The sequence below is a fragment of the Geotrypetes seraphini genome, chromosome 3 (genome assembly GCF_902459505.1).
Source record: "Geotrypetes seraphini chromosome 3, aGeoSer1.1, whole genome shotgun sequence".
In the NCBI taxonomy this organism is placed as follows: Eukaryota; Metazoa; Chordata; class Amphibia; order Gymnophiona; family Dermophiidae; genus Geotrypetes; species Geotrypetes seraphini.
The window spans coordinates 209,642,634-209,669,993 of record NC_047086.1 but is presented as its reverse complement, the minus strand read 5'-3'; the positions used below and the strand labels follow the sequence as shown (position 1 = coordinate 209,669,993).

General features: G+C 43.4%; 1 protein-coding gene across 1 annotated transcript in view; it reads left to right on the top strand.

Moving 5' to 3' along the window:
• The window catches only part of SLC26A10 (solute carrier family 26 member 10), a 131,308-nt gene that overhangs the window by 62,116 nt on the left and 41,832 nt on the right, over positions 1–27,360 (top strand). The window contains exons 7-10 of the mRNA XM_033938135.1: positions 1,363–1,510; positions 9,377–9,490; positions 16,424–16,501; positions 23,432–23,527. Of these exons, the coding sequence (XP_033794026.1) occupies positions 1,363–1,510; positions 9,377–9,490; positions 16,424–16,501; positions 23,432–23,527 (436 nt within the window). The remainder of the gene's footprint in view (positions 1–1,362; positions 1,511–9,376; positions 9,491–16,423; positions 16,502–23,431; positions 23,528–27,360) is intronic.

Below are 27,360 nucleotides of genomic sequence, written 5' to 3'. Positions count from 1 at the left end.
ACCCTTCCGATTGAGAAAGTTATCGTTTAACGCTCTGTGACTGTAGCCAGTAGTTTGAGACTAAAATTGCAGCCCAACACTGACTCTGGGCTGAGTTGCAGGGCCCCGCCTTTGTCCTCATCTGTTCTAGAGCAAAATAGAACATTAGGGCTGGACCAGACTTTTGAGGCTCACCTCTGTCAGCCGCTTTGCTGTGAATGTTCTCATCACTTCATTCAAGAGAACAGTATTTATTCTAATTCACATAGTCATCTATACATCTGGGAGCAGGGAAATTTGCATAATTTTAAGAAATTACTGAAAAAGTATTTGTTTTGTAAGATGAAATATGGGAACTGAAGTTTTATGATAAGTGTAAACGCTGGCCCCCGATATGTTTTATTTGTTTGATTTGTTTATATTGTATGTGATGTGATAATCAACGCAATCAACGACCCCATACAAACCACCCTAAAACTGCTAGGAATAACTATCGACAGATGCTGCACCATGCAATCGCAAATCAATAAAACAATACAAAAGTCATTCTTAGTCATGAGAAACTTAAGACAAATTCGGAAATTCTTCGAGAAAACTCAATTCCAGCTCATAGTTCAGTCCTTAATACTAGGCCTACTTGACTACTGTAATATCCTCTACCTCCCATGCCCTACAACCATAACAAAACAACTACAAACTATCCAAAACACAGCACTAAGACTCATCTACTCATTAAAGAAACATGATCACATTACAGAAGCATATCTCCAATCGCACTGGCTTCCGATCCCAGCAAGAATACAATTTAAATTCTACTGCCTATTATTTAAGACTTTATACGGAGACAGTCCAAACTATCTGAAAAACCGCCTCATCCACAACACTACAACCAGACATAGGAAAACTCACAACCCATTCTCATACCCCCCAACTAAGGAGGTCAAATGGAAAAAATTATATGATGGCCTCCTGACCACTCAAGCAGCCAAACTAGACAACTAAATCGCCAATCTACTGATGGCATCCCTCGACTACAAGACTTTTAGAAAAGAAATAAAGACCATACTCTTCAAGAAAACTCTGAAAAAAGAAATAATACCGCAAGTCTCAAACTCCACCTCTCACTAAAGCCAACTACCCCAAACAAATAACCTTACCCATTTCATACTCCTTTTGAAAATGACCAATTTTTTTTTTTTTTTGTAAGTTCTTGTTGTAATACATATTGGATAATTCTTTTGTAATCCGCCTTGAACTGCAAGGTAATGGCGAAATAGAAATCCCTAATGTAATGTAATGTAATAATATTAAGTAAGTACTTTCTGGAACCCGCTTTGTGCAGGATATAAGCCAATAAACTATAAACTATGTCCTCCTGTACAGGTTTCCTGAACCCAAGCTCCCTGCCCTGGAGGTCATCCCTGATGTTCTTGGAGATACAGTAGCCATCACATTTGTTGGGTATGCTGTGTCGGTGTCACTGGCTATGATCTATGCTGAAAAGTACAGATATACCATCGATGCTAATCAGGTTTGTAATTACAAATGCACTCTTCAGAGTTCAAAAGCACTTAGAATCAGTTTTAAAAGAATTTAGTTGTCATCAGAACTTATTATTATACAAAACTTATTATACAAACATATATGCAGAAAAATGAAATTATTGAATGATATTTATGTTACCTGTATAGATAATAGTGGAATATGTGGAATATCTTTTGTTCTTTCATTTGTATGACACTGTTTTTGATTAAAAATCAATAAAGAATTAAAAAAAAAGAACTTATGTGTTTACTACTGACCAGTAAACATATAAGTCCATTGTCCATTAACTCTCCTCTTCTCCCCTCTTAAATTCAATCAATTTGTACCTCGCTTAATCTATTGTAAACCGCATAGAACTTAACAGTATTGCGGTATATAAACTGTTATTATTATTTTTATTGTCCATTGATTTCAAAAGCCTATACAGAAAAAAATTTGTATCGTGACAAGGTGAGGAGAGAATCCCAAACTAACCATATGATGGCAATAGTCAACTGCTATTTCTGATGCAATGTGTCTAGGAGTCCTGAACCGCAGGATTATGTCTTTGAAACCCCAGGTTGTTTGCAGAAGGATGTCACATCTTTTGGCACTGCCTCCTCCCCAGTGGACTGACCCATGTTTCCTCAGTTTACCCTTCTGCAAACAAGTTGAGAAGGTGTTTCTCTGATCTGCTCTGATGGTGTTTGGCCGTCTCTTTCATGTACAATGCTGTGTGCGCCTGGTAGTGCTATAGAAATAATCAATTGTTCTTGTTATTTTGGGGGCTTTATCCAAATCCAGAGACTTTTGGTGCCCAAGAGGTGTCTACTAACGCAGGGTCTTCACTAACCCGGAGCTCTGCCTGGGAGAAGACGCAGTGCATCAGTCTCGGTGCATCAGTCTGTAGCTAGCAGGGCAACCCTTTGCGGGAACTTGCTTAGCCAATCTGCTCGCCTCTGATTTATCAGGAACTGGCTGGGCTAAGGTTACAAGACACCCGGATTTCCCCTCCTTTTTGAGGACATGTCCAGGGGTCTGGATGGCTTTTCAAAACCCGGCATCCCATTAAGCAGGCTTCATTTTAAGGGAGAGATGCTCTTTGACAAAGGATTGGAATGATCAGTATGGCAGGTTGTCATCCTAAGGCTTTACCAGACAAGCAGACCACATGCGCCTAGAGGGACTGGCCAAGACAATTTTTGAGGCTGTCGGAGGTTACTCAGCCCAGAGATCTTATCAGAGCTCTAGACAGAGTTTTGGCTCTGCCAGACGACCTCAAACCTCTAGGTCTCCCACCACGCCAGCCTCCAAGAATGCCCAATGATGCCAGGTCAGAGGCCCTGCCTCCACAGATAGGAGGAAGATTATCATGCTACTATGTATCTCCTTTGGATATAGGTGGGTGGAACTTGGTTTCATGGCCTTCTCATAAGTGTTTTAACCTTTCTAATCTTTCTTTTCTTCTTCTTCTCTGCTGTTTTTCTGTTTTCTCTTGGCCTCGTATTAAAAAGCATTCCATTGTGCCTCCACAACCATCATGATGCTGCACTGAGTATACCTTCCCCTTGAAGTTTGACTGCTTTTCCTAGTCCCTCCCTATGCTGGAAGCCCCTCCTTCCCCATTTCAGGAGAGAGGGTAGGGTTGGAGAATGGAGATGTAACATTAATATCATGGCTTGGCTACTTTAATTTTTACATCTCTGACCATACCTTTTGCTTCTAATGCACACAGAAGAAACAGGAAAACAGGATAGGATATTAAATTGGCCTTTTGAGCTGATAAAGGAGAATCAATGCTATGCTGCAAACACTGAATGTGAGACAAAGCAGAGGTTATCAAGATGATCTTGTCGAATGCTAAAATATACAGGCATTTCATTTCTGTTTTGTTCTTGGTAAGAACAATTTTTTCTCTCCTATGATTCTCTTCCTCTCACAACCTTAGACTACAATAAATAAATACCTAGCCCCCTTTTTTGCATTCCTTTTCTGTGAAATCTTTCTGTGTTATCTGTTTCTCTAACAGATAACACATTGTATGATGGGGCCATAGAACAAGTAAGAGGCCCCTTTGCCATCCAGAGACATGAATAACCATGGAGATGTGATCTATAAATCAGTGACGCCCAAATTAGGGAATGACACGAGGACAAATTTGTACCCATCCCCACAGGAACTCAATTTCCCAGTCCCGTCCCCTTGAGTTTTGTTACAGTCCCTGTCCCTGTCCCTGCCCTTGCCCCATTCCTATAAGTTCTGTCTTAACCGCTCGAGCCTTGAACACTTATGATTTTAAAGTGTTTCAGGCATGTGCAGATGAGGATGGAACTTGCCGGAATGGGGCAGGGACAGAAAAAGAACTTGTGGGGACGAGATTGGAAAATGAGTTCCCGCTGGGATGGGGAAAAATTTGTTCCCATGTCATCCTCTAGTCCAAATAAAAAAAGTCCTGTAAGCAACATGAGAACTGGCACAAGTTTGGCTATGCATTTACTCCCCCTTCCATTAAGGAGCACTCTTTAGGTTTTCTTAGTAACATAAGAAAGATAATACCTGGTTGTACTGCTCCTTATGGCTCTTCTTACTGCACACTCCCTGCCCATAAATTATGGCATCTCAGCTAAGAGTTGTGTATCACAAGCACTGGCACAAATCAGAGTTTGGCTAGAGCACATGACAGAGATAAGAGACTACATGACCTGAGCTAATAAATATGTATGTACATGGTAATTAGAGCTCTATAAAGATCGAGCTCCCAGTTTCAGCAAATGGGAAGACTTGTTTTCTCTAATACAATGCATTTCAGTATTGGAGGGAGCAACACCTTCCCAGGAGAACTCTGTTCCTGTGCCTCGGAGAGAATGTCTCTGAGTGGGGATACAGTTCTCCCAAATCTGTCTGTCTTAGCTTGTGTTTGAAATGTTATTATGTGTTTGTGAGAAGTTTGTCCTGAGCTTTGTGTGCTGTATAAGTAAACTTTATTTGTACTTTGTATAACTCGTCTTCCTATCAGTGTGTATGAGAATAAGCTAACCAGAATAAAGAGAACAATAAGAGAGTTGTAACTGTACAGATTGTGTGAGTGATTTTTGCAATTCTTTGTTACTAGATGTATATAAGATCAGTGTTTAGGCTAGTGTATTGCAAACTGTGTGCTGCAGCACACCAGTGTACCTCCTGAGATTTCAGGTATGCCACAACACACTGGCGAGGAGGAGAGTCATTCACATCAGCTGACTGCCTACAGCGGGAATTTCTTTGCACACAGTTGCATCCTTTCTGCTTTTGACATTCTAGGTCAATCAAGAAGTCCAGTTACCCACCTTTCATTCCATGGGGTCGAAGAAAAAGAACAAAGCTGTAAAGCTGCTGGGTGTCTGGAGAGTTCTTCTCTGTAACCTTCAATGACTTTCGAGTCTCAGATCATCTTTTTGTTCTGACCAGTCAAGCTAAGTGAGGTAGGACTGGTTCTAAAGCTTCCATCTCCAGATGGATGAAATTAGCGATCTTGTCTGCATATGTTGGCTGAAAGTGTATTCCACCAGAAGTATGGCACTTCCATGAACAGAGGCTTGGGCTTTTTCGCCAAAGGAGATTTGTAGGGCAGCTACATAGTCCATTTTTCATACCTTTACAAAGTTTTACAGAGTAGACGTGACAGCACAAAAGGACACCGGTTTTGGGTCCTCAATGTTGTTGGCAGGCTCAGCTGCCCCGTCCTAGATTCAGGGAACTGGTTTGATATTTCCCTCTGGTTCAGGACTCCTAGACACATTGCACCACCAGAAAAGATTAGGTTCTTACCTCGATAATCTTCTTTCTGGTAGATGTGTCTAGGAGTCTTGACATCCCACCCTGTCAGTTAGAATTCGCCTGCTTGCTGCCACAGACAGAGTGGGTGTCCATAGCTGGAGAGCTTCTCCTGCCAGTTTTATATGAAGAGTGAAGAAAAAAAAAGTGATTCTCTTGGAGCTCCTTATATGTTAATGCTGATTTATACCATGTTTTGTGCCTTAACTTTGTTAAATTATTTATTACAGAACAAAACAGAAGTTTATTGTCAGGGAGTTTCCCCGTGCCCCTCCTTTTTATGTCTTTTATTAGTGGGGATCAACTGCTTTGGTACAAACTGAGGAGACATTGGTCAGCCCACTGAGGAGGAGGTGGAGCCAAAAGATGTGACATCCTTCTGCAAATAACCCACCGGTTCAGGAATAATTTCTGCATTTTGTATAGGCCAGAGCAAGCATATAATAATTGGAGAGTGAGGGTGGCAATCAGCAGCAAATATGTGTGTTTAACTACACAGATTATAAATAAAGCATTGCTGAATATACGTATATATTTAAATGAAACAGCTAACATTTAAATACACTTCTCCCTCCGTATTCGCGGTTTCCGTATCCACGATTTCGCTTATTCACAATTTTTCGTCGGCTGACTCTGCCCCCCAAAATTACATCACTCTGAAAAGTCCTTCCCACCCTCCCGCCTTCTATGCAAGCAATCCCTCGGTTTCAAATCACTTTTGCTAAGGTCCCGAAGTTTCCTTATCCATAAGAGCAGCCTTTCATTTGACCTGACCATGTAGCCTCTTGTCATGCCTCAGGCACCTCAAGGGATTCACTTTGTCTTGGGACCCCACTTGCACCCGAGCCGAGAGGCTGAGAGAAACTTCCCACTTACCCAAAATCATCACTTCCCCAACAGCGTTGAAGCCAGTGCTTGAAAAAAAAAAAAAAAAGAAGCAACAAAAATCTGTCTTCTTTCCCTCACTTTGGAAATCAAGAGCTCGCTACAGCCAGCGGAGAGGAGGACTTTGAACGCTTGGCTGCTCAGCCGGGGCTGAAGGCTCCATGCCGGGAACAAAGGCCGGGGAGGAGGAGGAGGAGAGAGAGACAGCCGCATATCGCAAGTGTCAGCGCTTCTTGGGGCTGAGGACACCCTGCGGGCAGGTCTCTGCACACCTTGCCATTGGCTGCAGAGGAAACTGTGACACCCAATGAAAGGGGAACAAAAAGCGGCGCGCACACATACACAGGAGGAAGGGGAGGGGAGGCGAGCAAGAGGTGCAGATGGAGAGGGCCTGGATCATGGGGAGCCGCTAATCGTGTCCAAGGTAAACAAGGGGCGGGGAGGCGATCGTTGGTGCCGGTCGCCATGCACCCAACAGTGTGTACTTTCCCCCTGCTCAGGAGCTCTTTTAAATCCCCATAGTACACTACTGCATTCGCGGTTTTAATGGTAAAAACGCCGACTTTTATAGAAAACCGCGAATAACATATTGAAAAGTTATTTGCGGTTTTTCCATATTCGCGCCTATATTCGGAATGCATCCACCGCGAATATGGAGGGAGAAAGTGTACATACACTCACCACTGCTGCTGAAAATTAGCCCCTCAGATTTCTTTTCTGGAGAAAATATTCTTCTGTAGGAAAGAGTGAATAATGTGCAGCTGATTATCTAAGACCATGGGACCCATTTTCAAAAACAGAAAAATGTAAAAAAAAAATGGTATAAAGAGGCATTTGGACGTTATTTGGATGTTTTGTTTCCTAAAATGTCCAAATTGCCATTTTCTAAATATATTTTTAGATGGTTTTCTATTCTGTTTGCAGTACATCTAAATCTCAAGGGGGCATGCTGGGAGCATGTTTTGAGAGAGGACTAGGGGACACAAAATGAAACTGCAAGGAGGGAAATTGAAAAGCAACATCAGGAAGTATTTTGTCACAAAATTGGTGGTGGATGTCTGGAATGCTCTTCCACAGGAGATGGTGGAGACAGAAACTGTGACAAATTTCAAAAAGGTGTGGCATAGACAGAGGATCCTTATATGGCAAAAAGATGAAATAAAAGCACCATATACAGTAATTCCATGTAAAGCAAGACATAAATAACTTTCATACTTTTAAAAACGGGGGTAGGGGGGTAGGAAGAGGAGGGGGTAGTCTGCATGTTTGCAGATATAACTCTAAAAAAAGGGAGAGGGGTACGGTAATTTGTACGGAGCAGCATGTACAACCTTGGCTCCCTTTATGGGCAGTCCAGGTGGATCATACTGGCCTTTATCTCTCCTCATTTGCTGTACTAATAAGTTATTGTGTCAAAGGGATTGTGAGAGAGCAGGAGAGGAATAGGATATGGAGATTGAGTGGGGTGGCAATCTGAGGGGAGAGGATTTGCCACTCTTTGTTAACCCACTGCAGTGTCACCATGAGTGTGCACTCTTTACCTCTTGCTTCATGACTTTCATCAAGTAGGGTTCCCATATGGCTCCAGAAAAAGGAGGATGGATTAAGACATCCGGGTTTTACTTTCATTGCTTTTAATAGAAGTAAAGCCCAAATATCTCTATCTGTCCTCCTTACTTTCATTGCTTTCAGTAGAAGTAAAACCCGGATGTCTCAATCCATCCTCCTTTTTCTGGAGCCATATGGGAACCCTACTTTCATGCAATGGATCAATGAAACAGCACCACAGTGTTCTTCAGGCAGTGACACCAGTGACCGAGGTCATATGCTCTCTACTGCTGTGCTGGGAATGTAGACTATAGTGGGTCTGTGATCTTACCCTTGATCTAATTCTCTAGGCAAAGCAATTGATCTGATTTATTTACCATGATCTGCATTTGGTAAAACAATGCTGTCTGAGATCCTGTAATCTGCTAGAATCAAGATACTCTGGACTAGATTCACTAAGCCCACCGATCAAGTCCCGACCTCTTAGCGACCCCTTTGCGACCCAATTTTCCTTCGACCCAATTCACTAACCTCTGTCCCAATCATCCTCCGATCCGCACATGCAAATGAGGGGGAACGGCATTCAAATGTAGGCAGGCAGCGATTCACTAAACAAATCTGGAACACCGACTGGGCTGGCCGATCAACAAAAGAAGCGACTGCTGGGGACCAGTCGCTCACTGCTTTCCGACTGCATCTCCTGCTCTCTGCCTGGATTCTCCTGCTCTCCTGCCCCGACTCTCCTGTCCCCTCCCTGCTCTCGCCCCGAATCTCTCCTGCCTGCCGCCCTGACTCACCACCCTGCTCTCGCCCCAAATCTCTCCTGCCGTCCTAACTCGCCGCCCTGCTCTCGCCCCTAATCTCGCCTGCCGCTCCGACTCTCCTGCCCTTCCCCGCACTTCGAGCCCGTGGGTTTAAATCGGGTTAAGACCACGGGCTCGCAAAGAAAAAGAGAAGCAAAAAAAGTTTTTAAAAAAAGGTTGCTGTTCTGTAAGCATGCGCAGACCATCTACAGATGGTCTGCGCATGCGTCGGGATTGCTATTCAGCGATCCCTGCAGTCAGTTGGGGGGCGTGATTCTGAGCATCATCATTTGCAGGAGGACGTGTTGTGAATCAGCCCCCCGGATCGGATCGGCCCGTTTAGTGAATCCCCCCCTCTATTATCCTCTCCTTAAGTGCTCCATTAATTCATTCAACACTGAGGTCAAATGAACTGGCCACTATTTACTAGCCATCTCCTTATTTGCCTTCTCTGGAGCCAGTCTCATATGCAAAGAATGATTAAGCAGATCTGTCAGAAGAGCTGCCAGAACCTCCCTAAGCTTCTTTAATAAATGGGGATATTAAAATTGACTAAAGAATTTCAACAATAATAAAGGAACAATAGGATCTTTAATTGATGCAAGATGACTCTTTGTATTCTCGTTTTCTGCCAAATCATTGCTCAGTATGAAACGTATATGGATTTCATTCTGGCATTTGTCGACAGAGAAATATAAAACGCCCATTAGTCCTTAAAAGAGACAAGGAGCACTCCATTATCTTTCTACAATTACTGTTGTCCAGTCAGTACTGGCTAACTTCTAATTGCAGTCTGTGCTCTTTTCTTTGTTGTGGTTTCATAGGAACTCTTGGCTCATGGGATTTCCAATGCCGTCTCCTCGCTGTTCAGCTGCTTTGCCAACTCTGCCACCCTCGCGACCACCAACATTCTGGAGAGCGCAGGTGGACACACTCAGGTATGAGCAACGGGTTTGCACCGTGAAAAAAAGACATGGCATTTCCAAAACAGCGCCAAGTGTCACTTTCCAATGTTTTAAGCAGTTGTACTCTTTGTGGTCCTTGAAAAGGTGACTGTCATGCAAGTAGTCAGTTCAGTGCATGGAAGCAAAACAACAGAACATCCAGACGCATTGTAGTAATTAACTCTTAGCGAAAAACAACATTTTGGTTGCAAATCCTGAAGGAGAAAACATAGGTGGGCTTTTACAAAGCTGCACTGCCAAGCAGCAGATGCTAAATGCCGAGCTGTCCATAGGAACTGAATGGGCGGCTCAGTATTTGGCATGCACTGCTTGGCAATAAAGCTTTGTAAAAGGACCCAATAGTGAGGTGTATCTTTTAGATACCTTAAGTGCTGTTTGCACGTATAAATAGCTGATGTGCATGTATGAATGGCATACACATAACAGTGAGGTTTTTTCAGGGGGTACTGAAAAACCCTGATACGAATGACCCACGGTACCCCGGTATTAATGAAAAAGCTAAGATTCTTAACACCCATTCTGCCTTTTCATAGGCTCTGTGGTGAGTCACAAGTGGCTTGGCTTTTGGGGTGAGTCTCTTAATGATCACTCCACCCTTGGCATTCGAGTACTGGCACCTTTTTTGCTAAAAAAAAAAAAAAAAAAAAAAAAAGAATACACTACAGATAAGCAGGGTTTTAAGAGACATTACTTTATAGAATGCTGAATTTAAAGTGTACAAAATGGAGGCCTGTTCAGGGAATGGCTTGAGTGGTCCTTTCAAGTATACAAATATTAATTTTATTTATTTCATAATGGCACTACATATACACCTTGGAAAAATTCCCAAGTGGCATTTACACCTTCTCCAGGTCACCAACTAACTAGTGTGTGGGACCTGGGTTTGGAAGAGTGTTCTCGGGGGTGAGGGAATATGCTCATTGCTTTGAAAGTTGAAAACCACCTCCCTTTGGATCAGTTTTCCTTTCAAACCTGCTTTTATCTGTGCAGGTTTACCAAATTTATTAGCTACATGCATACATGGCAGCACACACATACATACAAACCCAATCCCCATATGTGCATTTATATGCCTATATCCCCTTGTTTTGCCGCTTACAATATACATGTTTAAGTTGGCATGTCACATGTGGACATCCATTTCTCATGTATTTTAGAACAGGATCTGCTGGTTGTAAAATACATGACAAATGGATGCCCATGTGCCAGTGATGTCCATCATAAAAATCCATTTTACAAACTAAAACATCCAAATTATGAACAGGGCAAAACAAGGATCATGGGCTATGGTACGATCTGGGCTTACTTCTCAGAAGTTGAGAAGAAAATATCACAGAACCTCACCTAAATCAAACATAATTTTTAATTAGATGAGTTAAAGGTTTTCAGGGCCTTCTTGAATCTTGAACTAGCTAAGCAACTTCCCAAGCCACCTGTAGGTATTACTGGCCCACCATTTACTGTGAGAATCCTTGTTTCTAAAAAGAAAAGCTTAGAAACAACCTTTGTTAGCAAAAAAAAAATCCTGCTAGAGGTCTTTCTCTTCATGCACTACTGTACTTAGGGTGACGTTATACAATCGCCATTTTTCTTACCAGATGTTCACTTTAGTCTAAAGAGGCATTCCTGTGACCTTTCTGGGATCACACTCTCCATTGTTCTCACGTCTTCACTGGAGAACATGGCTTTATAAGAATAGTCCACGTAGCTTCATTGCCATATGCAAATTAGCCCTCTTGACCTTCTGTCAGGCTTCTACACTCCATCTAATAAGCGGAATAGGGATTTCTGTTTGATTATCTGCCTAAACACCCTGGATGACATTAACTCTCTTCACCTTCACTTTTCAAGTCATCTTCCATCCCTGCATTGCTATATGGGATCATCTGTCCATAGTCCCAGTCTTGACAAGACTAATTAGTTGCATGCATAACTGTGGTTCAGCAAGAACATTTTCATCCACTTCAGGGAGACTTCCCTTCTTCCTCTGGCTGTAAGCTCAGGCTGTTCCATTCATGTCCCCTCTTTTCCTTCTGTTCAAGTCCATCTGCTTTTATGCAGAGCGGAGAAGGTTTTGGAGTAGCTCCACCCAGGGACCCACCCCTGGCAAACCCCTCAGGGTGCCTCTTCTGATGCCTCCCTCTTTGCCTCAGCGCTACAGAGCTTCCCCTGGTGGCATCAATGGCATATAACACTTATGGACACTGATCTCCCTCCTGTGGCTACTGCCTTACATGACAAGCCCCTTGCCTGTCAAAGGACATCTGCATGGCAGCATAGAAATGTCCATGTTATAAGGTAGCTACATAGACATCTGTGCAGAACAGAGGGGTAGTTAGGACAGTGGTTCAAATCTCAGTTCAGCAATTTGTGGTTTTATTTTAAACTGAGGGCCCTCCAGTGTCAGAAAAATACTTTCTGCTCGATATTCAGCACTATTTAATTGGCCAGGAATATCTCTCTCCCTTTCAATCTTTTCAGAACTCTGCTGCATGCCTCATATTCCACCAATATTGCTATGCCCACACTATCCCTCTCCTCAAGTCACTTCATTGGCTCCCTATCCGTTTCTATAAACAGTTCAAGAACCTCTTACTGACCTAAAAGTGGCTCTTCAATATCTCTCCTTTCTCAACTCTCCTCACACTCCCCCCCCCTATCTCCCTGGCACTCCACTCATCAGATAAGTCTCTCTTATCTGTACCTTTCTCCTCTACAGTAAGCTCCAGACTCCAGACTCCATCCCTTCTACTTTGCTGTACCCTATGCCTGGAACAAACTACGTTTGATTTTCAACATGAGAAAGTTTGATCATATAAGTCCTTTCTACTTTCAGCTTCACTGGCTTCCTTTTGAAGCCAGAGTTATCTTTAAATTTGATTGCATTTGTTTTAAAGCACTCTTTGGCTTATTACCAACATATTTATCTTCTCAATTAAAATTACTCATGTCAAGTAAGAATACAAGAAACTCGGGTTAAAACCATGGGCTCGAAGTGCGGGGAAGGGCAGGAGATTCGGGGTGGTAGGAGAGATTCGGGGCTAGATCAGTGTGATGAGTTGGGGCGGCAAAAGCCTGCCGATTCAAAAGTTTTTTTAGATAAGACACTGGCTTTTCAAGCTGGAAAAATGCATTCTTAGATGTGCTCCTTGATTGTTCACTCACAATCTTATTATGTATTTAGAAAGTCGATGAAAACTTACCTGTTTGATAAATTTGTACGGTAATTTTTTGTTGTATTTTCTGATTTTGTATCTTCACTGAAATGTAACAATTCTCTTATTGTGAACCGCCTAGAAGTATTGATTGGGCGGTATACAAAAAAATAAATTATTATTATTATTACTTGATTCAGAATGTCAAGCTCCTCTCTGAAAGTGGTTCCTATTCATAAAAGTGGTCACAGGGATGAAGCAGGAAACTACAGGCCGGTGAGCTTCACTTCAGTTGTTGGAAAAATAATGGAAGTGTTGCTGAAAGAAAGGATAGTGTACTTCCTTGAATCTGATGGGTTACAGGATCTGAGGCAACATGGCTTTACAAAAGGTAAATCGTGCCAAACGAACCTGATTGAATTTTTTGATTGGGTGGATTGAGGACATATGCTAGATGTAATTTACTTAGATTTCAGCAAAGCCTTTGATACAGTTCCTCATAGGAAGCTGTTGAACAAACTTGAAGGGCTGAAGTTAGGACCCAAAGTGGTGAATTGGGTTAGAAACTGGCTGTCAGACAGAAGCCAGAAGTTGGTGGTTAATGGAAGTCGCTCGGAGGAAGGAAAGGTGAGTAGTGGAGTCCCTCAGGGTTCAGTGCTGGGGCTAATCCTGTTCAATATGTTTGTGAGTGACATTGCTGAAGGGTTAGAAGGAAAAGTGTGCCTTTTGCAGATGATACCAAGATTTGTAACAGAGTAGACACCGAGGAGGGAGTGGAAAATATGAAAAAGGATCTGCAAAAGTTAGAGGAATGGTCTAATGCCTGGCAACTAAAATTCAATGCAAAGAAATGCAGAGTAATGCATTTGGGGATTAATAATAGGAAGGAACCGTATATGCTGGGAGGAGAGAAGCTGATATGCACGGATGGGGAGAGGGACCTTGGGGTGATAGTGTCCGAAGATCTAAAGGCGAAAAAACAGTGTGACAAGGCAGTGGCTGCTGCCAGAAGGATGCTGGGCTGTATAAAGAGAGGCGTAGCCAGTAGAAGGAAGAAGGTGTTGATGCCCTTGTACAGGTCATTGGTAAAGCCCCACTTGGAGTTTTGTGTTCAGTTTTGGAGACCGTATCTGGCAAAGGACATAAGAAGACTTGAAGTGGTCCAGAGGAGGGCGACGAAAATGATAGGAGGCTTGCGCCAGAAAACGTATGAGGAGAGACTGGAAGCCCTGAATATGTATACTCTAGAGCAGGGGTGTCCAATGTCGGTCCTCGAGGGCCGCAATCCAGTCAGGTTTTCAGGATTTCCCCAATGAATATGCATTGAAAGCAGTGCATGTAAATAGATCTCATGCATATTCATTGGGGAAATCCTGAAAACCCGACTGGATTGCGGCCCTCGAGGACCGACATTGGACACCCCTGCTCTAGAGGAAAGGAGGGACAGGGGTGATATGATTCAGACATTCAAATACTTGAAGGGTATTAACGTAGAACAAAATCTTTTCCAGCGAAAGGAAAATGGTAAAACCAGAGGACATAATTTGAGGTTGAGGGGTAGTAGATTCAAAGGCAATGTTAGGAAATTCTACTTTGCGGAGAGGATGGTGGATGCCTGGAATGAGCTCCCGAGAGAGGTGGTGGAGAGTAAAACTGTGACTGAGTTCAAAGAAGCGTGGGATGAACACAGAGGATCTAGAATCAGAAAATAATTTTAAAAATTGAACTAAGGCCAGTACTGGGCAGACTTGAACGGTCTATGTCTGTATATGACCATTTGGTAGAGGATGGGCTGGGGAGGACTTCAATGGCTGGAAGGGTGTAGATGGGCTGGAGTAGGATTTAACAGAGATTTCGGCAGTTGGAACCCAAGCACAGTACCGGGTAGAGCTTTTTTATTCTTGCCCAGAAATAGCTAAGAAGACTCTTGCCCACCTGCTAAGCCCCCATATCTGTCTTATCATTCCCTGTGTAATTCTCCACCTGAGCACTGCATAGTGATGCGCCTTCTTGTCCAGTTTGTCTGTCATAAATAGAAGGTAAGTTCTTTCGAGCAGGGACTGTATCTTCTGTGTTTGGTGTACAGCGCTGCATATGCCTGGTAGCGCTAGAGAAATCATACATAGTAGTAGCAGCAGAAACAGCTCTTGGATGACTGAATACCACTTAATTGGCTAAGCGCTAATATTCAGCGTGAAATGGCTGCTGAATATTAGCGCTTAGCAACTAGCCTGATTACCAGCTATATTGTGCAATATAGCGTTTAATATCAATATAAAGCTGTTAGTGGCAGTATAAAGCATAAAATAAGGTAAATATAGGGTGAATATAGTATACTCAAAGTGTATATATAAGGTGAATATGTAGTATGTAAATAATATATCTGGGTGAAGATATAGTATGTAAACTCTGTATACACAATCAAAAAGACTGAATGTAAAAGATACATACTGCAAATGTATTATAACACCATTACAGAAGCTCGAGGATTGAAACACCAGAAGCTCATGTAAACTGCTTTGAATTGACACCCCAGCCATTAGTTTCAGTATAGAAGTTAACAATATTCATTGACTGACCAGATAGAGCCTCATAAATAGCAGATCTGTCTTTGACCACTATATCTTAGCTGGCCAGCTGATGAATATTGATTTAGCTGTGTTTCTAGCAGCCCCCCAAAAAAACCCTGGAAGTCCAATGCTGGTCGCCAGATATGGCCCTGCATTGATTTCCAAGTTTGCCGCCAACCACGGGAGATAACCAGGCTGCCTTTGCAGTCCGAATATTGGGCCCCTACTTTACTATTATCAGGTTCGGTAGGAATTTTTCTGTCCCTGGAGGACTCACGGTTAAAAAAAAAAAATCACAAGTGGCTGAACTGAGATTTGAATCTGTGTGCCCTGCTTCTCAGCCCATTGCTTTAATCATTAGTTTACTCCTCAAATCTTCATGGAGCAGTGGCGTAGTAAGGGGTGGGGGTGGGGCAGTTAGCCCCGGGCACTGTCTTGGTGGGGGCACCAGCACCTGTCCGCTTCTCTATCCCCCCCCACTACTGCATGTGCGCCTCTTCCCCTTCCTGGCGCAAGGGTCAGATCTTTCTCTGACATCACTTCCTGGGCCCACGCCTAGGAAGTGGCGTCGGAGGAAGAGCCGACGCTGGCTCGAGCAGCAGGTTGGGATTGCATTTCGTGCCAGGAACGTTAAAGAGGTACGGGGAAAGGGAAGGAGCGCGCAGCAGAAAGGGGCAGGGAAGGAGCGAATGGGGGTGGGAGCGGAAAAGAGGGTGGGGGAGGGGCACCATTGCCCTGGGCGCCTCTCATACTTGCTACGCTACTGTCTTAAGAAGTTCATTTAAAGGAGATTTTAGTTACCAAAACGTCCATGGTTCCTGATGCTGTCATAGAGCCTGATATCTCTTTCTAGTCTCCCATGTAGGGGAGGGAGGAGGGATATCAACCATAATTTTTTCCAGACAGTAGCTAAATATTACCATTATCTAGATAAATGTTTGACCCTCCTCACTCCTCCCTTACCCAACCTACTTTTAAGGAGATATCAACAATTCAAATGGCCCAGTACTATCTGTATTTTTTCTTCATAATTTTTTTTTAAATGCACAGATAGGGAAGTTGCGCATTGGCCATCTGGTGGCTAGTGTTTAATTCTTGCTGGATCTCTGCAGGAAGCCTGCTATGTTCTTTTGAGATTACGGTCTGTTGTATAACTACCAGTCTGTCCACTTTTCCTGTAGCTTTCTGGCTTCTTCACTAGCTGTGTGGTCCTCGTGGTACTGATTTGGGTCGGACCACTCTTCTACTATCTCCCAAAGGTAAGAAGGCTATATAGCTTTGTGGTTCTGAAGACAGAGAGATATCCAGAAAGGCCTGGGATGCATTTATAGGCAGACCATCTGTTCTACATTTGGATTCATGGCTCTTAACTGTGTTAAAGATACATTTTGTTTCACTCTGCTGTGTTTTGAGACCTGAACCATCTTCTTTCCTCATGTGTCTCCATTTTTCTGTCTTTCCTTGCAAGCCACTCTGGGCTTAACTGAGAGTGTACGATATGAAGCTAATCCCACTATCAAGTTGAACATCTTAAGTTACTCAAAAAAATCTTGAAAGCAAAAAACATAAAGCGGCTGATAAATCTTTTAAATAAATAAATAAAGAGTAAACTTGTACAATATTAACTTAATTAAAGGACCTCATACACCCGGGGCATTGCTCAAATCTCTTTCATAGCCTTTACTGGGGCGGTGTATTTATCATCGGTCCTTCTTTACACTTCTCCCTCCGAATTCGTGTGTTTTATACCCGCGAATTCGATTATTTGTGATTTTTCCCTACTACATTTTAAAGGCTGCCCGGCCCTCCCAAGTCCTTACCTGCTGGTCTAGTGGTGACACGGGGCAGGAGCGATCTTCCTAAGCTCCTGCCCCCATCAAAAATGGTTGCCGTGAATTCCCGTCTCGTGGCAGCCAGTTTTTATGACGGCTCTGCACAGGGCAGGAGCGTAGGAAGATCGCTCCTACCGCTCGCCACCGCTAGACCACCAGGTAAGGTCCAGGATGCAGGAGGAAGGTGGGGTGTGGGTCAGAGTCAGCCCCAAAAGTTATTCACAAATTTTCCATACTCGCGGGCCGGCTCTGCCCCTAATCCTCGCAAATTCAGAGGGAGAAGTGTATATCATTTTCGTTTTTCTAATTTGGCTGAACTACCAACAGTCCAAATTAGTCACTAAATTTAAGTGCTTCTTCTGTTTTTTGAAACATACATCATAGGACTAATGCTGTGGAACAAATTTTATAGAAGCATTCCAATGAAAGATGTTTTCTACTTAATGCTGGTTTCAGGATTAATGTATTGTGAAGAACTGTTTACATGGAATGATTTGTAGTCTTTGATGTTTGTACAAGTCTTGTGTGCTTTATTTTATGTATGTTACTGTTTGTAAAGCCGCCTAGGAATAGGCGGATGAGAAATTTTTTAAATAAATAGTTCAGCCAAATTAGTAAAATGGATGGGAGGGAGAGATCTTAACTAGGGCTTATTTTGAAGGTAGGTCTTATATTAGGACTCACCCCGAAAATCATGCTAGGGCTTATTTTGAGGTAGGTCTTATTTTCGGGGAAACAGGGTACTATCCTGTTCTGGACTGTTTTTCGAGCAAAGTGAAATTTGAAGGGAATTTTGCCTGCAAGTGTACTAGGTTTTGGGCTTGCAGAGGATGGGGCCAATAGTGTACCAAGCGGGGACGGGGGCGGTCTGCTCTGGCTGCACGTTCTAAGGGAGTGCATAGTTGGCACACCGGGTCTGAGACCTTCTGCCCTACTGCCCTATTGCCCTTCTGCCAATGCTGCTTTCCCAAACCAGCAGCAGTGGCAATAAAATTTAAATTCAGTCATTGTGGGACCTTTCCGCACCTCCCTTTGGCTGCCGGTCCACCTACTCCAACATCACTTTCATGTTCCGGAGCATAGCCGGCAGCTGTAGGGAGGTGCAGGAAGGTCCCGCGATGTCTACATTTAAGTTTAGAGCTGATGCTGCTGGTTCAAGAAGCATACAGCAGCGGTGGGGAGGTGAGGGGGCAGGATACTGGATGGCATTGGGGTGGAGGGAAAGAAAAGGGAACAGGAAAGTGGTATGGAAGGGTAGTGAAGGGATAGGGAAGTGGGGTGGAGGGAGAGAGAGAGAGAGCAGAAGCTAATGAAAATGGGGTGCAGGAAGAGGGAGAAAGAAAGGGGAAGGATACTGGATGGAATTGCTTTGGAGGAAGAGAGAGGGGCAGATGCTGATGGAAGTGGAGTGAAGGGAGAGAGAAGGAGCAGATGCTGATGGAAGTAGGGTGGATGGAGAGAGAGAGAAGGATGCAAACATTGGAAGTTAATGGAGATGGGAGGGGGAGCAGATGCTGGATGGAAATGGGATGGGGAGAGAGAGAGAGGAGCAAACAAAGGAAGGATGTGGTGAGGAGAGAAAGAGAGGAGCAGACACTGAATGGAAGTGTAGAGGAGGAAAACACTGGATGGAAGTGGAGAGGACAGAGAGACGAGAAGATGCTGGATGGAAGGAGTAGAGAAAGAGGGCACAAGATGGAAGGAGGGGATAAAAAAGGACACATCCTGGATGATGGGAAGAGGACAGAGTTAGTGAAACATTGGAGGGGTGAGGTAAAGAGGTAGCAAGCTATAGGTAGATACAGTGAAAAGAGGGAAATTAAGGACTGGATAGTAAGAAAATTTTCTGTATTTTTTGCTCCATAAGACGCACCCGACCATAAGACGTACCCTAGATTTAGAGGAGGAAAACAAGAAAAAAACCAATCTGAACCAAATTCTCCCTGCCAGGCTCTGCATCCTGACCCCTTTCCCTGCCAGACTCTGTACCCTGTCCCCCCTCTGGTGGTCTAGTGGTAGGCCAGGTCAGGGCACAGAGCAGGCAGGCCTAGTTGCAGGCAGGCCTAGTGACAGGCAGGAAGGCAGGCCTAGTGGCATAGTGACAGGCAGGCAGGCCTAGTGGCAGGCAGGCAGGCCCCCCCCACAGTACCTTAAATCATCCCCAATACCCCCACATACCCCCCCGTACCTTAAATCATCCCCCATATAACCACGTGCCTCCAGTACCTTAAATCATACCCTTATACCCCCATGTGCCCCTCAGTACTTTAAATCATACCCATATACCTTAAATCATCCCCCCATGCCCCCACATGCCCCCAGTACATTAAATCATCCCTCACATGCCCCCCAGTACCTTAAATCATACTCCTATATAACCATGTGCTCCCCCAGTACCTTAAATCATCCTCCCATGTACCCCCCAGTACCTTTTTTAATCATCCCCCGTACCTTTAACCATACCCCTCGGTACCTTTTTAAATTCCTCCCTCCTTAGACGGCTCTCATCTTTCCCAGCCAGCAGGTGCACAGGCCAGAAGCGCAGAGATCAGTAGTAAGTCCTCTGCACTCCCGCATGGGCTTGCACCGATCTCCGAAAGGCTGCAGTCAGTTCTTGCAAGTCCCACAAGAGCTGACTACAGCCATTCGGAGATCGGCGCTGGCCCAGGCAGGAGCACGGAGGGCTTGCTCCTGATCTCTGCACTTCTGGCCTGTGGCGTCGCTGGCCAGGAAATTTTCTGGACCACCAGGTACGACGGCAGCAAGCAGGCGGGCAGGTGGGTTTTAAAGATGCAGCAGTGGTGGGGTTTTAAAAAAAATGCAGCAGGGGTGTTAAAAATATGTGGCGGCGGGGGGTTTAAAATATGCTGCGAGGGATTAAAAAGATGCAGTGGTGGCAGCGGACTTAACAAATTTGTATCTTTGCTTCATAAGACGCACTTACATTTCCACTCCCTTTTTGGGGGTGGAAAAAGTGCGTCTTATGGAGCAAAAATATGGTAATCTAGACAGATGCAGAAAATAAATTAATAAGGAAGGTGATGGAAGGAAAGGGAAGGGAGAGAAGAGAGTGAAATGCCACACCATGGGGAGGGGGAGAAGGAGAGGAGAAAGATGCCAGACCATTGGGGGAGGGGAGGAAAGAAGATGGATGCCAGACCAATGGGGGTGGAGGGAGAGATGGAAGGGGGAGACAGACAGTTTCTGGAAGGGGCAGAAAGAGGGCAGACAGTGGACAGAAGGACGAGAAAATGAGGAAAGCAGAAACCAGAGATGACAAAGGTGGAAATTTTGTGGGTTTTTTGCTTTAGGATAAAGTAGTATTGCAGCTGTGTTGATAAATGTTTATAAATACAGGCAGTCCCCGAATTACAGATGCCCGACTTAAGTATGACTTGTACTTAAGAACACGATTGTGGCTTCATTTGATTTCACTGAGCAGTATTTCCAGTGGTATAGACTCCTACACGTCTCCTGCAGCAGATTCAGGAATGATGCATGGCCACATTAAGAACCTTAGAGGAAACACTGGTAGGGACAGTTGGCCCTTTTGTCAGCTGGGAGCAGAGGTAACCAGCAAAAATCTTAAAATTTACAAGTTCTGAGTTACACTAAACTAAACTAAACTAAATCTTGGGTTTATATACCGCATCATCTCCACAAGTGGAGCTCGACACGGTTTACATGGTTTGGGAAAGAACGGAACTCCAATGGAATTATATAAGTAGTAAGAAGAGAAGTTAGGTGTAAGAGTACCAGGGAGGGGACGGGGTTACATTTTGGAGAAGAGCCAGGTCTTCAGATGCTTACGGAATAGTAGAAGGGAGCTCAAGTTGCGGAGAGGGGAAGAGAGACTATTCCAGAGCTGAGCGATTCTGAAGGGGAGGGAGGACCCAAGTTTACCAACGAGGGAGATGCCTTTTAAGGAGGGGTAGAATAATTTTAGTTTTTGCGTGGATCTAGTGGAAATTGGATTCGAAGAATTCCAGGATAGAGGAATAAGAGGAGGAAGGATGCTGTGGAGGATCTTGAAGGTTAGGCAGGCACATTTAAAGTGGACCCTGGAGATAACAGGAAGCCAGTGGAGCTTGGACAGGAGCGGTGAGACATGGTCAAATTTACTTTTTGAGAAGATAAGCTTAGCCGCGGTGTTCTGGATTAGTTGGAGTCTATGGAGGCTTTTCTTTGTTAAGCTTAGGTAAATGGAATTGCAATAATCCAATCTGGAGAGGATGATGGATTGTACGAGGACGGCAAAGTGTTTTTGGTGGAAGCAGGACCTCACTTTCCTCAGCATGTGAAGGCTGCAAAAGCATTTTTTTATCAGGGAGTTGAGGTGGTCGTTGAAGGATAGTGAAGAGTCTATGGTGATGCCCAGAACTTTGCTAGAGAACTCCAACTGTAGAGAGGAGCCTGTGGACAATGGGATGGAGGTGGGTAGTTGGTCAAGTTTAGGGCTGAGCCAAAGTTGGTTTTGGACTCATTCAGTTTCATTTGTACAGTGAGAGCCCAGGATTGAAGGTTGGTTATGCATGAGGAGATGTTTGCTGCGAGATTGGTGAGGTTCGCGTCGGTCTCGAGGAGGACCAGGATATCGTCGGCGTAAGTGTAAAGTATTTCTAGGGGGGATAGGTGGAGGAGATTCAGGGAGGACATATAAATGTTGAAGAGGATAGGGGATAGGGGGGAACCTTGTGGGACTCCACATGTCGGTTTCCATGGGGAGGATGAGGTGCCATTCTTGGTAACGGTGTAAGAGCGAGAACGTAAGAAGTTCGAGAACCAGTCAAGGACTGTGGAGCTAATGCCTATCTCGGAGAGTTGGAAGATTAGAATGTCATGATGGACAACGTCAAAGGCTGCAGAGAGGTCGAATTGAAGGAGAACGGCGAATTTTTTGTGAGAATGAAGTTGTTGAATCTTCGAGATTAGGGAGGCCAGGAGGGATTCAGTACTGAAGTTGGGTCTGAAGCCGTATTGATAGAGTAGGAGAATAGAGAATCTTTCCAGGTAGGATGAGAGTTGGGAGGAGACGATGGACTCAAGCAGTTTGGTTAGGAGAGGAATGTTTGCTATTGGGCGATAATTGGATGGAATGGAGGGATCTAGGTCAGCTTTTTTCAGTAGGGGGGTCAATGCAATGTGTCCCATTTCTGGGGAGAAGAGGCCCGATAATAGGGCAGAATTTATGAGTTTGGTGAGGGATGAGATGGCCTGTGCGGGTATTTTCTCAAATAGATAGGATGGGAATGGGTCCAAGGTGCAGTTACAGGATTTCAGTTTCAGGCAGAGCTTGAGGACCTGCGATTCAGATACTTGCTCAAAGGCAGTCCAGGATCTGTTGACTGGGACAGGGGTGGAGACATTTAGAGTAGGATTGGGGGTGGCGGACACCAGAGAGTTGTAGGAGACTGCGGGAGGGAAGGAGCTTCTTAAGGAGGTGACCTTTCCATTGAAGAAGTTTGCTAGTAGATCGGCTGATGGGGAGGAGGGAAGTATAGAAGGGTTGTTGTTAGGAGTTAAGGAGTGCCAGATATTGAACAGCATACTATTCTGGTTGTTTGATCTGGAGATCTTGTCACCATAGAAGTTTTTCCTAGCTTTTTTGAGTATATTGTTGTACATACAAATCAGACTTAAGAGCAGCTTTAAAAATGTAACTCATTCTTAATCCGGGGACTGCCTGTAGAAAATGGAAATAAGGTGTTCCTTTTATTGGACTAATTTTAATTCATTTTTGATTAATTCAGAGACCACCCCGGGCACTGTCTTGTTGAGGGTGCAGGCACCCGTCCTCCTCTCCCCCCACCCACCCCTCCGCCACGCATGCACACCGCTTCCCTTCTGCCATACCTCTGTAATGTTCCTGTTGCAAGCAGCAGCTCCTACCCTGCTGTCTCGCCAGTGTCCTGGACCCACACCTAGGAAGTGACATCAGAGGAAGAGATGATGCTGGCATGACAGCAGCTTTGATGTTAGGAACGTTACAGAGGTACAGGGAAGGGAAGTGGCGCACGCAGCAGGAGGGGGCGGGGAAGGAACGTGTGGGGGTGGGGGTGAGGGAGGAGCACTACCGCCCCGGGCGCCTCTCACCCTTGCTACACCACTGGCCCCGGGTGTCAAAAAATGCTAGGTACAGTATGTCACTGAATGGGTAGAAAATGAGGCTGAGCTCCAACTCTTGGTATATATTTGTTGTCCAATTGGTGACCAGGATGAATTCATAGAGGGTCATTTTTCTCTCTCTGCTTAATATCAGTGTTCCTTTTAGGTTTAAACAATTTTTATTGATGCAAACAACATCAAATCAGTGTTCCTTTAAGCCTAATGCTAATTAGCTCTGCTTTTCCTCCTCAGGCCGTGCTGGCATGTATTAACGTGGTGAGCCTCAGACAAATGTTTCTGCAGTTCCAGGATCTACCTGAGCTGTGGAGGGTCAGCAAAACAGACTTTGTGAGTAAAGTTGCATATGTTTGCCATGGGCTTTATAGAGGAGCCTTAATGATTGTGGCAGATCTAGATACTGTTGCTTTCGAAGAGACCTGGTTCAAATAGCTCACAATTGGAAGATGGCCCTACTAAGCCATCAGAAGATATAGGGAAGGCAGAAGGGAAGGAACAGCACTTTGGGATCAATCCTATAACAGCGTCTACAGTTTAGACCCTCAAAAGACACCTAAAAGGGGCTAATTCTGTAAAGAAAAAGTTTTCCAACTTTCCTGTAAAGAATACAAATGAAAGTTACCAGAATATGCAAGTGGGCCCGGATTCTCTAACTCTTTAAAACCAAAGTTTTTAAATGTTTATAGAATACTGAATAACAATAAATATTTTTGATTGATATAGGGAGATCATTCCAAACATGAATTATTGCTCTATAATTCACTTAAAGTGAACAGACTTGAATGAAAGGAATATTAAGGAATAATGATCCTTTAACCTGGAAGATTTGTTCCTTTGAGGCAATTACAAAATCTGTTTCTATATGGGATGTTCAATAATTTATCTACTTCAGTAGAAAAGAAGAGTTTTCAAAAAAATGTTTGTTTTATTTTTCAATATAGTCCCAATAGCTCCATACATTTCATCCACTTTTCCTGCAATGACTTTAATCCCTTTGAAAAGAATTTTTCAGTTTGACCTTCAAACCAGGATGTCACAGCTTCCTTGACATCTTATTCTTCATCACTTGAAAATCGTTGTCCATAGAGAGATTTCTTCAAAATTCGGAACAGGAAATAATCCGAGGGAGCCAGGTTAGGACTGTAGGGTGAATGGTTAAGAGGCTAAAACCCATATTCTCAAATGGCAGCCTGTGATTGTCGTGACATGTGCACTGGTACATTGTCATGATGAAGCAGTACACCTGCTGTGAGTTTTCCTCGTCTTTTCTCCTTGATTGACTCCCGCAAAGTGATCATTGTGTTGACATAAATCTCCCCGGTTATGGTTGTCTTGTGTGGCATGAACTCCAGAAGCAAAAGTCCTTCATCTTCCCAGAAGACATTTGCCATGACTTTGCCTGCAGATTTTTCTGTCTTGAACTTTTTTGGGGGTGAGGGATGATTTGTGCTTCCACTGCATTTACTTCATTTTGGACTCGGGATCTCTGTGATAGATCCAAGTCTCATCTCCAGGCATCAAACGAGTAAAAATATTCACTTGGTCTTCATAGAGCATCTCCAAGTTCTCCTGACAGCACTGGAGCCTTGTGGCCTTCTGACACAGTGTCAGCATTCTTGGAACTCATCATGCACTAATTTTTGACATGCCCAACTTTTCATGAATTATTTTCCAAACTGTACCTGTTGAGATGCCCGTCCAGTGTGAGGTCTACTTCAGTGGACTCTCTACTCCCACTTAAACTGCTTGTTCCAAAATTTTACTTTGTAGGATGATGAGGCTGACAGACCATAAATTGTAGTCATGCATTCATGGATCGCCTTTGGCTTTTCCCATTCTTTTTTGAGAAATGTTATCACTGAACAATGTTTCAAATCTAGTAGTTTCTTTCTTGATTCAAACGAGGACTCACCTGATATTCTGTCTCTTGGAATGTTAGACTCGAACTGAGCCACAACTGTGCATGAGTAACCTTGAGACATATCACATCATGCACAGACTTGTTTCAACACACTTGCTACTTTCTTTCATACTCAGGTAGATAAATTATTGAACACCCCTCATACCTAACGAAGCACCACTACAATAGCCATCATGATTGCAGGTACTTTATAGGAAGGCTGAAATATTTGTACAGAAATAAGAGTTAAAGTGAGAGTTACACCTGGGTCCTGTTGTTCAAAGTCCACTCCACTGACTGCTAGGCTACCCCTTACACTTTCTTGCTTCTCTGTTAGTAACACCCATAATACCTGACACAGTCATAGAGCTTGGTATCCACTGTCACTTTCACTTCTTAGTGGGACGGGAGGGGTTCAGTAATCACTGTGAGATGGAGGGTCTGTGCCTTCATCCCTCCAGTGGTCAGCTGCTCAATCAGGGCACTTTTTTGTACCCTGGACATGATTGAAATAGATCTAGATGAAAATGTCCTTTTTGTGCCTTGGATGTTTCTTCCTATTCCATTATCACTGAAAGACGTCCTAATTTTTGGTCCTTTCTAGTTTTTACTGATCTTGTACAGCTATATTTCAGATGTAAAGTTGTGCTTTATCAGGAAGTTAAACCGTTAACATGCTAACACACACATAGGAAACCCTTATGATCTTCTGAATTATGCTTTATTGAAAGAATATAGCAATTGTACTCACAATTAGTAGGGTTCTCAGAACCTGGCAGTCTCTTGGCACAGGTTTCTTTTTTTTTAAAATATCTTTATTCGTTTTTACATTATGCAAACAAGTGTACAATAATTCAAGTCATACTATACATTCTTCACTTGAAACTCTACATTCATTTTATACCATAAACTATCTCCCCTCCCTCCCTTTCCATATATTACCCCTCATAATGTCATAAAACCCACCCATCCCTCCTCCCCCCTACATATATTTAATGGGGATAAATATAATTATTTATTTATTATAATACTCAATTAATGGTCTCCACACCTCTTTAAATTTCTTATAATAACCTCTCTTGATTGCCAATGTTTTTTCCATTTCATACACCTGACAAACCGAACTCCACCAGAAACAATAATTCAATCCTCTATAGTCTTTCCAGTTATGTGTTATATGTTGGATGGCAACTCCTGTTAAAATCATTAACAGTTTGTTATTATTTGATGAAATTTGACTTTTGGCCCTCATAGACATTCCAAACAAAACTGTGTCATATGATAGGGCCACAGGATTCTCTAACATACAATTTATTTGACCCCAGATCAATTTCCAAAAATTATTAATAAAAGGACAATAAAATAATAAATGATCTAGAGTTCCAGCCTCAAGATGACAATGCCAACATCTATTAGACTTAGAGCAATCCAATTTTTGTAAGCGAACAGGGGTCCAGAGTGCTCTATGCAACAGGAAAAACCATGTTTGCCTCATAGACGCAGACATTGTACATCTTATCCTCCAAGACCAAATACGTGGCCATTGAGATGCATTAATTTGATGCTTAATCTCAATGCTCCAAATATCTCTAAGTACAGTCCTTGGTTTTTTATTTAAATATCCAGATAATGTTTTATACCACTGTGCGGCCTGGTGACCCATAAAATCTGCCTGGAAGCATAAGAATTCTAGAGTAAAATGAGTATTTAAAGACTTCCATTCAGGGAACCCTGCCTGAATAGCCTGCTTCAATTGCAACCACTTATAACTTTGTTTTTTATTAAGTCCAAATTTATGTTGCAATTGTGAAAACTCCAGCAGCTTACCATCATTAATAACATCATCTAAAGTACGTATTCCTGCTTCAATCCAATCCTTCCAGACAATCATAAAACCGCCTATTTGTATCTTGGAGTTCAGCCATATATTTTGACAAGTAGATTTTTGAATAGTAATAGGAGTTAAGTTGTTTACATACTTTAATGTTGTCCATGTGTCCATTAATATCCTATTGGTTTTCCTTATTCTAGGCATTTTAATGCTAAGCAGATGACGAAGCCTGATAGGAGACATGAGCTGCCACTCCAACCATAACCAATCTGGAAGCTTCTCCATGAGTTCTGGGAGGACCCAATACATACCTTGGCGCAATATATAGGATTGATGAAACCTATAAAAATTTGGAAAATTTACCCCTCCCTCCTCAATTGGTTTTTGTAAAGTCACTAGAGCAATTCTTACAGCTTTACCCAGCCAAATAAA